At 49.4% G+C, this 13756-nt stretch overlaps 1 protein-coding gene across 3 annotated transcripts in view; it reads left to right on the forward strand.

Annotated features, from left to right (window-relative positions):
- Positions 1 to 13756, forward strand: part of LOC138295305 (NACHT, LRR and PYD domains-containing protein 12-like) — a 543642-nt gene that overhangs the window by 264089 nt on the left and 265797 nt on the right. For all 3 annotated transcript variants that reach the window (XM_069233518.1, XM_069233519.1, XM_069233520.1), the window contains one exon: positions 11614 to 11787. In XM_069233518.1, the coding sequence (XP_069089619.1) occupies positions 11614 to 11787 (174 nt within the window). The remainder of the gene's footprint in view (positions 1 to 11613; positions 11788 to 13756) is intronic.

Raw genomic sequence — 13756 nt, forward strand, 5'->3', positions numbered from 1 at the left:
GCAAACAATGTATAGTTACAATAGGATGCAATGGGGAAACATAGGGATAGGGGCAACACAAACCATATACTCCAAAAGTGGAATGCGAACCACGAATGGACCCCAAACCTATGTGACCTTGTAGAGGGTCGCTGGGACTATTAGAAAATAGTGAGAGTTAGAAAAATAACCCTCCCCAAGACCCTGAAAAGTGAGTGCAAAGTGCACTAAAGTTCCCCTAAGGACAAAGAAGTCGTGTTAGAGGAATAATGCAGGGAAGACACAAACCAACAATGCAACAACTGTGGATTTCCAATCTAGGGTACCTGGGGAATAAGGGGACCAAGTCCAAAAGTCACAAGCAAGTCGGAGATGGGCAGATGCCCAGGAAATGCCAGCTGCGGGTGCAAAGAAGCTTCTACTGGACAGAAGAAGCTGAGGTTTCTGCAGGAACGAAAAGGGCTAGAGACGTTCCCTTTGGTGGACGGATCCCGCTCGCCGTGGAGAGTCGTGCAGAAGTGTATTCCCGCCGAAAGAACGCCAACAAGCCTTGCTAGCTGCAAATCGTAAGGTTAGCGTTTTTGGACGCTGCTGTGGCCCTGGAGGGACCAGGAGGTCGCAAATTGGACCAGGAGAGAGAGGGGACGTCGAGCAAGACAAGGAGCCCTCTCAGCAGCAGGTAGCACCCGGAGAAGTGCCAGAAACAGGCACTACGAGGATGCGTGAAACGGTGCTCACCCGAAGTCGCACAAAGGAGTCCCCCGTCGCCGGAGACCAACTTAGAAAGTCGTGCAATGCAGGTTAGAGTGCCGTGGACCCAGGCTTGGCTGTGCACAAAGGATTTCCACCGGAAGTGCACAGGGGCCGGAGTAGCTGCAAAAGTCACGGTTCCCAGCAATGCAGCCCAGCGAGGTGAGGCAAGGACTTACCTCCACCAAACTTGGACTGAAGAGTCACTGGACTGTGGGGGTCACTTGGACAGAGTCGCTGGATTCGAGGGACCTCGCTCGTCATGCTGAGAGGAGACCCAAGGGACCGGTAATGCAGCTTTTTGGTGCCTGCTGTTGCAGGGGGAAGATTCCGTCGACCCACAGGAGATTTCTTCGGAGCTTCTGGTGCAGAGAGGAGGCAGACTACCCCCACAGCATGCACAAGCAGGAAAACAGTCGAGAAGGCGGCAGGATCAGCGTTACAGAGTTGCAGTAGTCGTCTTTGCTACTATGTTGCAGGTTTGCAGGCTTCCAGCGCGGTCAGCAGTCGATTCCTTGGCAGAAGGTGAAGAGAGAGATGCAGAGGAACTCGGAGGAGCTCTTGCATTCGTTATCTAAAGTTTCCCCAGAGACAGAGACCCTAAATAGCCAGAAAAGAGGGTTTGGCTACCTAGGAGAGAGGATAGGCTAGTAACACCTGAAGGAGCCTATCACAAGGAGTCTCTGACGTCACCTGGTGGCACTGGCCACTCAGAGCAGTCCAGTGTGCCAGCAGCACCTCTGTTTCCAAGATGGCAGAGGTCTGGAGCACACTGGAGGAGCTCTGGAAACCTCCCAGGGGAGGTGCAGGTCAGGGGAGTGGTCACTCCCCTTTCCTTTGTCCAGTTTCGCGCCAGAGCAGGTCTAAGGGGTCCCCTGAACCGGTGTAGACTGGCTTATGCAGAATTGGGCACATCTGTGCCCAACAAAGCATTTCCAGAGGCTGGGGGAGGCTACTCCTCCCCTGCCTTCACACCATTTTCCAAAGGGAGAGGGTGTAACACCCTCTCTCAGAGGAAGTTCTTTGTTCTGCCATCCTGGGCCAGGCCTGGCTGGTCCCCAGGAGGGCAGATGCCTGTCTGAGGGGTTGGCAGCAGCAGCAGCTGCAGTGAAACCCCAGGAAGGGCAGTTTGGCAGTACCAGGGTCTGTGCTACAGACCACTGGGATCATGGGATTGTGCCAACTATGCCAGGATGGCATAGAGGGGGCAATTCCATGATCATAGACATGTTACATGGCCATATTCGGAGTTACCATTGTGAAACTACATATAGGTAGTGACCTATATGTAGTGCACGCGTGTCATGGTGTCCCCGCACTCACAAAGTTCAGGGAATTGGCTCTGAACAATGTGGGGGCACCTTGGCTAGTGCCAGGGTGCCCTCACACTAAGTAACTTTGCACCTAACCTTTACCAGGTAAAGGTTAGACATATAGGTGACTTATAAGTTACTTAAGTGCAGTGAAAAATGGCTGTGAAATAACGTGAACGTTATTTCACTCAGGCTGCAGTGGCAGGCCTGTGTAAGAATTGTCAGAGCTCCCTATGGGTGGCAAAAGAAATGCTGCAGCCCATAGGGATCTCCTGGAACCCCAATACCCTGGGTACCTCAGTACCATATACTAGGGAATTATAAGGGTGTTCCAGTAAGCCAATGTAAATTGGTAAAAATGGTCACTAGCCTGTTAGTGACAATTTGGAAAGAAATGAGAGAGCATAAACACTGAGGTTCTGATTAGCAGAGCCTCAGTGAGACAGTTAGTCACTACACAGGTAACACATTCAGGCACACTTATGAGCACTGGGGCCCTGGGTTACCAGGGTCCCAGTGACACATACAACTAAAACAACATATATACATGAAAAATAGGGGTAACATGCCAGGCAAGATGGTACTTTCCTACATAAGGGTGTTCCAGTATGCCAATGTAAATTGGTGAAATTGGTCACTAGCCTGTTAGTGACAATTTGGAAAGAAATGAGAGAGCATAACCACTGAGGTTCTGGATAGCAGAGCCTCAGTGAGACAGTTAGTCATAACACAGGTAACACATAGAGGGCACACTTATGAGCACTGGGGCCCTAGCTTGCAGGGTCCCAGTGACACATACAACTAAAACAACATATATACAGTGAAATATGGGGGTAACATGCCAGGCAAGATGGTACTTTCCTACAGTAAGTCCTTGCCTCCCCACGCTAGACTGCATTGCTGGGTACCGCGTGATTTGCAGCTGCTCCGGCTCCTGTGCACTCTTCCAGGATTTCCTTTGTGCACAGCCAAGCCTGGGTCCCCGACACTCTAACCTGCAGTGCACAACCTCCTCAGTTGTCCTCCGGCATCGTGGGACCTTCCTTTGTCACTTCGGGTGAGCTCCGGTTCACTCTTCTTTGTAGTGCCTGTTCCGGCACTTCTGCAGGTGCTGCTTGCTTCTGAGTGGGCTCTTTGTCTTGCTGGACGCCCCCTCTGTCTCCTCACGCAATTGGCGACATCCTGGTTGTAGGAAAGTACCATCTTGCCTGGCATGTTACCCCATATTTCACTGTATATATGTTGTTTTAGTTGTATGTGTCACTGGGACCCTGCCAGCCAGGGCCCCAGTGCTCATAAGTGTGCCCTGTAGGTGTTACCTGTGTTATGACAAACTGTCTCACTGAGGCTCTGCTATTCAGAACCTCAGTGGTTATGCTCTCTCATTTTCTTTCCAAATTGTCACTAACAGGCTAGTGACCAATTTCACCAATTTACATTGGCATACTGGAACACCCTTATAATTCCCTAGTATATGGCACTGAGGTAATCCACCGGTAGTACACCGATTGCAGGATTGTAACACCTATATATGGTCGGCAGGAACCCGCCTATCCTCTCTCCTAGGTAGCCAAACCTCCTTTTCTGGCTATTTAGGGTCTCTGCTTTGGGGAATTTCTTAGATAACGAATGCAAGAGCTCATCAGAGTTCCTCTGCATCTCTCTCTTCACCTTCTGCCAAGGAATCGACTGCTGACCGCGCTGGAAGCCTGCAAAACTGCAACAAAGTAGCAACAACGACTACTGCGACCTTGTAACGCTGATCCTGCCGCCTTCTCGACTGTTTTCCTGGTGGTGCATGCTGTGTGGGTAGTCTGCCTCCTCTCTGCACTAGAAGCTCCGAAGAAATCTCCCGTGGGTCGACAGAATCTTCCCCCTGCAACCGCAGGCACCAAAGAACTGCATCACCGGTCCTCTGGGTCTCCTCTCAGCACGACGAGCGAGGTCCCTTGAACTCAGCAACTCTGTCCAAGTGACTCCCACAGTCCAGTGACTCTTCAGTCCAAGTTTGGTGGAGGTAAGTCCTTGCCTCCCCACGCTAGACTGCATTGCTGGGAACCACGTGTTTTGCAGCTACTCCAGCTCCTGTGCACTCTTCGAGGATTTCCTTTGTGCACAGCCAAGCCTGGGTCCCCGTCACTCTAACCTGCATTGCACAACCTCCTGAGTTGTCCTCCGGCGTCGTGGGACTCTCTTGTGCAACTTCGGGTGAGCTCTGGTTCACTCCACTTCGTAGTGCCTGTTCCGGCACTTCTGCGGGTGCTGCTTGCTTCTGAGTGGGCTCTTTGTCTTGCTGGATGCCCCCTCTGTCTCCTCACACAATTGGCGACATCCTGGTCCCTCCTGGGCTACAGCAGCATCCAAAAACCCTAACCGCGACCCTTGCAGCTAGCAAGCTTGTTTGCGGTCTTTCTGCGGGAAAACACTTCTGCACGACTCTCCACTACGTGGGACATCCATCCTCTAAAGGGGAAGTTTCTAGCCCTTGTTGTTCTTGCAGAATCCAGAGCTTCTACCATCCAGTGGCAGCTTCTTTTCACCCACAGCTGGCATTTCCTGGGCATCTGCCCACTCCCGACTTGATCGTGACTCTTGGACTTGGTCCCCTTGTTTCACAGGTGCTCTCGTCTGGAAATCCATCGTTGTTGCATTGCTGGTGTTGGTCTTTCCTGCAGAATTCCCCTATCACAACTTCTGTGCTCTTTGGGGAACTTAGGTGCACTTTGCACCCACTTTTCAGGGTCTTGGGGTGGGATATTTTTCTAACCCTCACTGTTTTCTTACAGTCCCAGCGACCCTCTACAAGCTCACATAGGTTTTGTGTCCATTCGTGGTTCGCATTCCACTTCTAGAGTATATGGTTTGTGTTGCCCCTATCCCTATGTGCCCCCATTGCATTCTATTGTGACTATACATTGTTTGCACTGTTTTCTATTGCTATTACTGCATATTTTGGTATTGTGTACATATATCTTGTGTATATTTGCTATCCTCATAATGAGGGTACTCACTGAGATAATTTGCCATATTGTCATAAAAATAAAGTACCTTTATTTTTAGTATATCTGTGTATTGTGTTTTCTTATGATATTGTGCATATGACACTAGTGGTACTGTAGGAGCTTCACTCGTCTCCTTGTTCAGCCTAAGCTGCTCTGCTAAGCTACCTTTTCTATCAGCCTAAGCTGCTAGACACCCCTCTACACTAATAAGGGATACCTGGGCCTGGTGCAAGGTGTAAGTACCCCTTGGTACTCACTACAAGCCAGTCCAGCCTCCTACAATCACCGGTCCTCTGGGTCCCCTCTCAGCAAGACGAGCGTGGTCCCTGGAACTCAGAAACTCTGTCCAAGTGACTCCCACAGTCCAGTGACTCTTCAGTCCAAGTTTGGTGGAGGTAAGTCCTTGCCTCCCCACGCTAGACTGCATTGCTGGGTACCGCGTGATTTGCAGCTGCTCCGGCTCCTGTGCACTCTTCCAGGATTTCCTTTGTGCACAGCCAAGCCTGGCTCCCCAACACTCTAACCTGCAGTGCACGACCTTGTCCTCCGGCGTCGTGGGACCTTCCTTTGTGACTTCGGGTGAGCTTCGGTTCACTCTTCTTCGTAGTGCCTGTTCCGGCACTTCTGCTAGTTCTGCTTGCTTCTGAGTGGACTCTTTGTCTTGCTGGACGCCCCCTCTGTCTCCTCACGCAATTGGCGACACCCTGGTCCCTCCTGGGCCACAGCAGCATCCAAAAACCCTAACCACGACCCTTGCAGCTAGCAAGGCTTGTTTGCAGTCTTTCTGCATGGAAAGACCTCTGCAAGCTTCTTCACGGCGTTGACATCCATCCTCCAAAGGGGAAGTTCCTAGTCCTCTTCGTTCTTGCAGAATCCACTTCTTCTACCATCCAGTGGCAGCTTCTTTGCACCCACAGCTGGCATTTCCTGGGCATCTGCCCTATCCCGACTTGATCGTGACTTTTGGACTTGTTCCCCTTGTTCCACAGGTACTCTCGTCTGGAAATCCATCATTGTTGCATTGCTGGTGTTGGTCTTCCTTGCAGAATTCCCCTATCGCAACTTCTGTGCTCTTTGGGGAAGTTAGGTGCATTTTGCACCCACTTTTCAGGGTCTTGGGGTGGGCTATTTTTCCAACCCTCACTGTTTTCTTACAGTCCCAGCGACCCTCCACAAGGTCACATAGGTTTGGGGTCCATTCGTGGTTCGCATTCCACTTCTAGAGTATATGGTTTGTGTTGCCCCTAACCCTATGTGCCCTCATTGCAATCTATTGTGACTGTACATTGCTTGCATTGCTTTCTATTGCTATTACTGCATAATTTTGGTTTTCTGTACATATATCTTGTGTATATTTGCTATCCTCATACTGAGGGTACTCACTGAGATACTTTTGGCATATTGTCATAAAAATAAAGTACCTTTATTTTTAGTATATCTGTGTATTGTGTTTTCTTATGATATTGTGCATATGACACCAGTGGTATAGTGGGAGCTTTACACGTCTCCTAGTTCAGCCTAAGCTGCTATGCTAAGCTACCCTTTTCTATCAGCCTAAGCTGCTAGACACCTCTTCTACACTAATAAGGGATAACTGGACCTGGTGCAGAGTGTAAGTACCCCTTGGTACCACTACAAACCAGGCCAGCCTCCTATACTTACCTCCACCAAACTTGGACTGAAGAGTCACTGGACTGTGGGAGTCACTTGGACAGAGTTGCTGAGTTCCAGGGACCACGCTCGTCGTGCTGAGAGGAGACCCAAGGGACCGGTGATGCAGTCTTTTGGTGCCTGCGGTTGCAGGGGGAAGATTCCGTCGACCCACTGGAGATTTCTTCAGAGATTCTAGTGCAGAGAGGAGGCAGACTACCCCCACAGCATGCACCACCAGGAAAACAGTCGAGAGGGCCGCAGGATCAGTGATACAAGGTTGCAGTAGTTGTCTTTGCTACTTTGTTGCAGTTTTGCAGGTGTCCCGAGCAGTCAGCGGTTGATTCCTTGGCAGAAGGTGAAGAGAGAGATGCAGAGGAACTCTGATGAGCGATTGCATTCGTTATCTAAAGAATTCCCCAAAGCAGAGACCCTAAATAGCCAGAAAAGGAGGTTTGGCTACTTAGGAAGGAGGATAGGCTAGCAACACAGGTAAGAGCCTATCAGAAGGAGTCTCTGACGTCACCTGCTGGCACTGGCCACTCAGAGCAGTCCAGTGTGTCAGCAGCACCTCTGTTTCCAAGATGGCAGAGGTCTGGAGCTCTGGGCACCTCCCAGGGGAGGTGCAGGTCAGGGGAGTGGTCACTCCCCTTTCCTTTGTCCAGTTTCGCGACAGAGCAGGGCTGGGGGATCCCTGAACCGGTGTAGACTGGCTTTTGCAGAAATGGGCACCATCTGTGCCCATGAAAGCATTTCCAGAGGCTGGGGGAGGCTACTCCTCCCCAGCCCTGACACCTTTTTCCAAAGGGAGAGGGTGTAACACCCCCTCTCTGAGGAAGTCCTTTGTTCTGCCTTCCTGGGCCAAGCCTGGCTGGACCCCAGGAGGGCAGAAACCTGTCTGAGGGGTTGGCAGCAGCAGCAGCTGCAGTGAATCCCCGGGAAAGGTAGTTTGGCAGTACCCGGGTCTGTGCTAGAGACTCGGGGGATCATGGAATTGTCTCCCCAATGCCAGAATGGTATTGGGGTGACAATTCCATGATCTTAGACATGTTACATGGCCATGTTCGGAGTTACCATTGTGACGCTATACATATGTAGTAACATATGTATAGTTCACGCGTGTAATGGTGTCCCCGCACTCACAAAGTCCTAGGAATTTGCTCTGAACAATGTGGGGGCACCTTGGCGAGTGCCGGGGTGCCCGCACACTAAGTAATTTAGCACCCAACCTTTACCAGGTAAAGGTTAGACATATAGGTGACTTATAAGTTACTTAAGTGCAGTGGTAAATGGCTGTGAAATAAGTGGACGTTATTTCACTCAGGCTGCAATGGCAGGCCTGTGTAAGAATTATCAGAGCTCCCTATGGGTGGCAAAAGAAATGCTGCAGCCCATAGGGATCTCCTGGAACCCCAATACCCTGGGTACATCAGTACCATATACTAGGGAATTATAAGGGTGTTCCAGTATGCCAATGTAAATTGGTGAAATTGGTCACTAGCCTGTTAGTGACAATTTGGAAAGAAATGAGAGAGCATAACCACTGAGGTTCCGGTTAGCAGAGCCTCAGTGAGACAGTTAGGCATCACACAGGGAACACATACATATAGGTCAGAAACTTAAGAGCACTGGGGTCCTGGCTAGCAGGGTCCCAGTGACACATAACAAACATACTGAAAACATAGGGTTTTCAGTATGAGCACTGGGCCCTGGCTGGCAGGATCCCAGTGAGACAGTGAAAACACCCTGACATACACTCACAAACAGGCCGAAAGTGGGGGTAACAAGGCTAGAAAGAGGCTACTTTCTCACTGTCAGACACTCACCAGAGACAGTCAGTCAGTGCAGCAGCGGTTCAGTCTATCTCTGATGAGGAATCAAAGGGGCCCTGGTACTCACAGCTGCCTGTCAGGTACTCATCAGAGACAGTCAGGAAGAGCTGCAGCGGGTCAGTCTATCTCTGATGAGGAATGAGAGGACCCTGGTACTTACAGCTGCCTGTCAGTTAGGTATTCACCAGAGACAGTCAGTCAGTGCTACAGCGGTTCAGTCTATCTCTGATGAGGAATCAAAGGAGGCCCAGGTACTCACATCTATAAGTGAGTTAGGTACTCACCAGAGACAGTCAGGCAGTGCTGCAGCGGGTCAGTCTATCTCTGATGAGGAATGAGAGGGCCCTGGTACTCACAGCTGCCTGTCAGACACTCACCAGAGACAGTCAGTCAGTGCTGCAGCGGTTCAGTCTATCTCTGATGTGGAATGAGAGGGCCCTGGTACTCACAGCTGCCTGTCAGACACTCACCAGAGACAGTCAGTCAGTGCTGCAGCGGTTCAGTCTATCTCTGATGAGGAATGAGAGGGCCCTGGTACTCACAGCTGCCCGTCAGTTAGGTACTCACCAGAGACAGTAAGGCAGAGCTGCAGCGGTTCAGTCTATCTCTGATGAGGAATGAGAGGACCCTGGTACTCACAGCTGCCTGCCAGACACTCACCAGAGACAGTCAGGCCGTGCTCCAGCGGGTCAGTCTATCTTTGATGAGGAATGAGAGGGGGCCCTGGTACTCACAGCTGCCTGTCAGTTAGGTACTCACCAGAGAAGGTCAGGCAGTGCTTCAGTGGTTCAAAGTTACAACTGATACTCAGGTACAGCGGGGTTTTTATAGGTAGGGACAGCTGATGCAAGATTAAAATGCGTCCAAGAGGGGCTTAGCTATCAGTAGTGCAGCAGGTGTAGCAGCACCAGGGCCTCATAAAACCCACGTGTTGGTGTCAGGACTTCAAGCCAGGGTTTAGAGGGACTGACTCTTTGCTAGTAATGGGGTCAGTGCCCGTTGCTGCGCCACTGACTGCTTCAGGACTCACTTCTGCGTTACACCTCAAACGCAGCGTTTTATGGTAAATGGCGGCTATTGGTGGTTTTTTGTGTAATTTTCCTTTCTGTCTGATTGTGCAATGGTCTTTGGTCACAAAGGACAATGAAAATTATTCATTCAATGTGTAGTTTCCTTCTAGAAGCTCCAGAAGCTGGGAGCTCTAGATGCATGGTATTCAGTTTGCTGTAGTTCCCTTTTAGGAGCCCAAGGTATTCTTATTCATTCATCCAGTAGTTCCTTGCCAGGAGCTATCTCTAAGGGTTCCCTATTTATTCATGTTCTGGTTCCCTTCTGGGAGCTCTAGATGCATGGTATTCAGTTAGGTGTAGTTCCCTTGTGGGAGCTCAAGGTGTCTTTATTCATTCATTCAGTCGTTCCCTAAGGGCAGCTGTTGCTGCTCATTAATAAAGTATTCAGTAGTTCCCTAATGGGAGATGCATGGTATTCAGTTAGCTGTATTTCCCTTGTGGGAGCTCAAGGTGTGCCTAATTCATTCATTTACTTATTTGTTTTCCCCTGTGAGCTCTCGGTGTGCTTTATTCATTCATTCATTAGTTCTCTTTTGGGAGCTGTTGCTGCTCATTAATAAAGTATTCAGTAGTTTCCTACTGGGAGCCCTAGATGCATATTCTTCAGTTAGCGGTAGTTCCTTGTGGGTGCTCATGGTGTCTTTATTCATTCACTCAGTAGTTCCCTACTGGGAGTCCTAGATGCATGTTCTTCAGTTAGCGGGAGTTCTTTGTTGGAGCTCATGGTGTCTTTATTCATTCATTCAGTAGTTCCCTAATGGGAGCTCTTGCTGTTCATTATTAAAGTGTTCAGTAGTTCCCTACTGGGAGTCTTAGATGCATGTTCTTCAGTTAGCGGGAGTTCCTTGTGGGAGCTCATGGTGTCTTTATTCATTCATTCCCTACTGGGAGCTGTTGCTGTTCATTATTAAAGTGTTCAGTAGTTCCCTACTGGGAGTCCTAGATGCATGTTCTTCAGTTAGCGGGAGTTCCTTGTGGGAGCTCATGGTGTCTTTATTCATTCATTCAGTAGTTCCCTACTGGGAGCTGTTGCTGTTCATTATTAAAGTGTTCAGTAGTTCCCTACTGGGAGTCCTAGAGGCATGTTCTTCAGTTAGCGGGAGTTCCTTGTGGGAGCTCATGGTGTCTTTATTCATTCATTCAGTAGTTCCCTACTGGGAGCTGTTGCTGTTCATTATTAAAGTGTTCAGTAGTTCCCTACTGGGAATCCTAGATGCATGTTCTTCAGTTAGCGGGAGTTCCTTGTGGGAGCTCATGGTGTCTTTATTCATTCATTCAGTAGTTCCCTACTGGGAGCTGTTGCTGTTCATTATTAAAGTGTTCAGTAGTTCCCTACTGGGAGCCCTAGTTGCATGTTCTTCAGTTAGTGGGAGTTCCTTCTGGGAGCTCTAGGTGTCTTTATTCATTCATTCAGTAGTTCCCTACTGGGAGCTGTTGCTGTTCATTATTAAAGTGTTCAGTAGTTCCCTACTGGGAGTCCTAGATGCATGTTCTTCAGTTAGCGGGAGGTCCTTCTGGGAGCTCAAGGTGTCTTTATTCATTCATGTTCTGGTTCCCTACTGGGAGCTGTTGCTGTTCATTATTAAAGTGTTCAGTAGTTAACTACTGGGAGTCGTAGATGCATGTTCTTCAGTTAGTGATAGGTCTTTTTGGGAGCTCATGGTGTCTTTATTCATTCATTCAGTAGTTCCCTACTGGGAGCTGTTGCTGTTCATTATTAAAGTGTTCAGTAGTTAACTACTGGGAGTCCTAGATGCATGTTCTTCAGTTAGTGGTAGTTCCTTCTGGGAGCTCAAGGTGTCTTTATTCATTCATGTTCTGATTCCCTACTGGGAGCCCTTGATGCATGTTCTTCAGTTAGTGGTAGTTCCTTGTGGAAGCTCAGCTGAGCATGTTCCTTGGTGCTGGAGAGATGGTACAGAAAGCTTTGCCCTGTGTGAACCCTATGTGCCTGTGGTATAGGCCACAGCTCCCCTGACAGATCATGCAACGCTCATGCCAGCTCTTTCTTCCACAGTCTCTGTTGGTGTGTGACCACGGACAAGGTGGACCTTCTCGACAGCCCATCCTCTGAGTACGGCATTGGCCACTCCCGCCCCTCTTTTGCTGATTACTTCTCCGCTGGAGAGTCAAACCTATCTCTGCTGTGTGAAGCGCTGAGGGATCGAAGGTGCCACCTTAAGAAGCTCAGGTAAGTCAACCCTTCCTCCTGTTGATGCTTCCAATGGGCCAGGGGGGCAGTCAAGGTGCAGGGTTTCCATGCCACTGCCAATGAGACCATCTTAGGTTCAGAGGTGGAGGCTTCTCTTCCGGGCATGAACCTCCATGGTGCTTTCAGCAGAAATTATAGACATAGTGATTGTGACGAACAAGTTCCTTACCTTCGGTAATGCTCTTTCTGGTGGATACTCTATCTTACCTCTAATGCCTCAGCTTTGGGATATTCCCAGGCACCAGATTGCTTCCAGAGGCTTTTTCAGCAATGACTCTTGCGTGCCACCAGGTGGCACTCTGTGGCTTCGGAGGGGCTTTGCACCGTACTGGAAGTGATTGAACAGAGCTGCATATAGACGCCACTCCTGCGTCCTGACATCAGTTTCTTAATTTACTGCCAGATGTGGATTAGTTATAACAATGACAATGCGCTGGTATCTAACTAGAGACATGCAGAAGTCCGCTCCACACAGTGTGGAGACTGGAAGGCAGTGAGGAATCTGAAGTTACAGTCTCCACCAGAAAGAGCTTCTAAGTAACTTGTTCCTCTGATGACTAATTATAACTGTAGATTCCTCGCCTCTAGAATAGACACCCAGTCAGTACCTCCTAAAACGTAGTGGGTCTGAGAAGGGTAGTTGTTATCAAGGCAGTAGTGTTTGGTGAACATATACAACGACACCCATGTCACAGCTTGGCAAGTGTCCAGGACAAGCAGCCCTTGCCAACACCATTGTAGTAGCCTTGGCCCTTGTGAAAAGCATGTGGCGGCCTTCGGGGACGTACTTTTGGTCCAATGCGTTGCACATTTCTATGCTACTCCCGATTCACCCTAACAGAGTTCTCTTCTGCACCACTTTCTGGGCACCAGCAAGACACCCACAAAGAGCTGGTCATCCGCATGGTGTCTCTTGTGCCTTGATAGTAAAAGCTCACAGCTCTCTTAGGCCAGGCTGATGCAGCATCTCCTCCTCTCTCGAGGGGTGTGGCAGAGAGAAGAAGGCCAGTAGGATGCTTGATTGCCTGACATGAAAGGACAATACCACCTTTAGCAGAAAGGCGGCCCGAGTTCTGAGCCACAGTTTGGGAAGAAAGTATTGTAAAGAGGTTGCACTGACAGTGCCAGTAGCTTGCTCTTGTTACCCGCTGAAGTGGTTGCATCAAAATATAGTGTCCTGATAGTGTGAAACCATAAGGGGCAGCTATGCAATGCTTCAAGCAGTGCACACATTAGAAACGTGAGAACCTGAGAACCAAGTTCAGGTCCCCTTGTGGCATGACCAAAGGATTTGGAGGAAACTTGTATTAGGCCTCTCTCAAAATGCATCACACAGGTGAGTTGAAAAGAGAAGGCTGATGTGCTAAACATACAAATGCTGAAAGGCTGACATGTAACCCTTAACTGTGCCCACCACAAAATAAATAACACCTCAGAAAGTTTGACCTGCAGGAAACCATGGTGACAGTGCCTTCACCAGGTTGCTGATGTCTACAAGCATCCTGGCTAAATAGGGATGGTTGAAGGACATCTAGCTGCGAGGATAACATCCACTACTGCAGGTGACAATACATAGGTACTCAGGTATCTCCCCTCAGTCTCCAAGCAGGGAGGTGTAGATTGTGGACATTCGGATGCAGGACCATCTCCTGTTGCTAAGACAGGGATGGAGTGAGGATCATTAAATCTCAGTCTCTCAGTGAAATCATCAAACAGAATACCCCCACTGGGCGTATGAACCTTTGATTATTGATCCTGCTGGTGACAGTGTGTGTTATTGACCATCAGCAAGTGTCCTCCAGTGGATCCCATTGAGCTTGCAGTTCAGGACACTCATATCTGCCACCCGATGGATCTGATTGCGTAAGCATCTGAAATCATGAATCTTCACCCAAAGGCCTCACTGCCTGGCAACACCATGCGTCACTTGTTATAGCTGCTGCCATAT

The sequence above is a fragment of the Pleurodeles waltl genome, chromosome 5, assembly GCF_031143425.1.
Source record: "Pleurodeles waltl isolate 20211129_DDA chromosome 5, aPleWal1.hap1.20221129, whole genome shotgun sequence".
NCBI lineage: Eukaryota > Metazoa > Chordata > Amphibia > Caudata > Salamandridae > Pleurodeles > Pleurodeles waltl.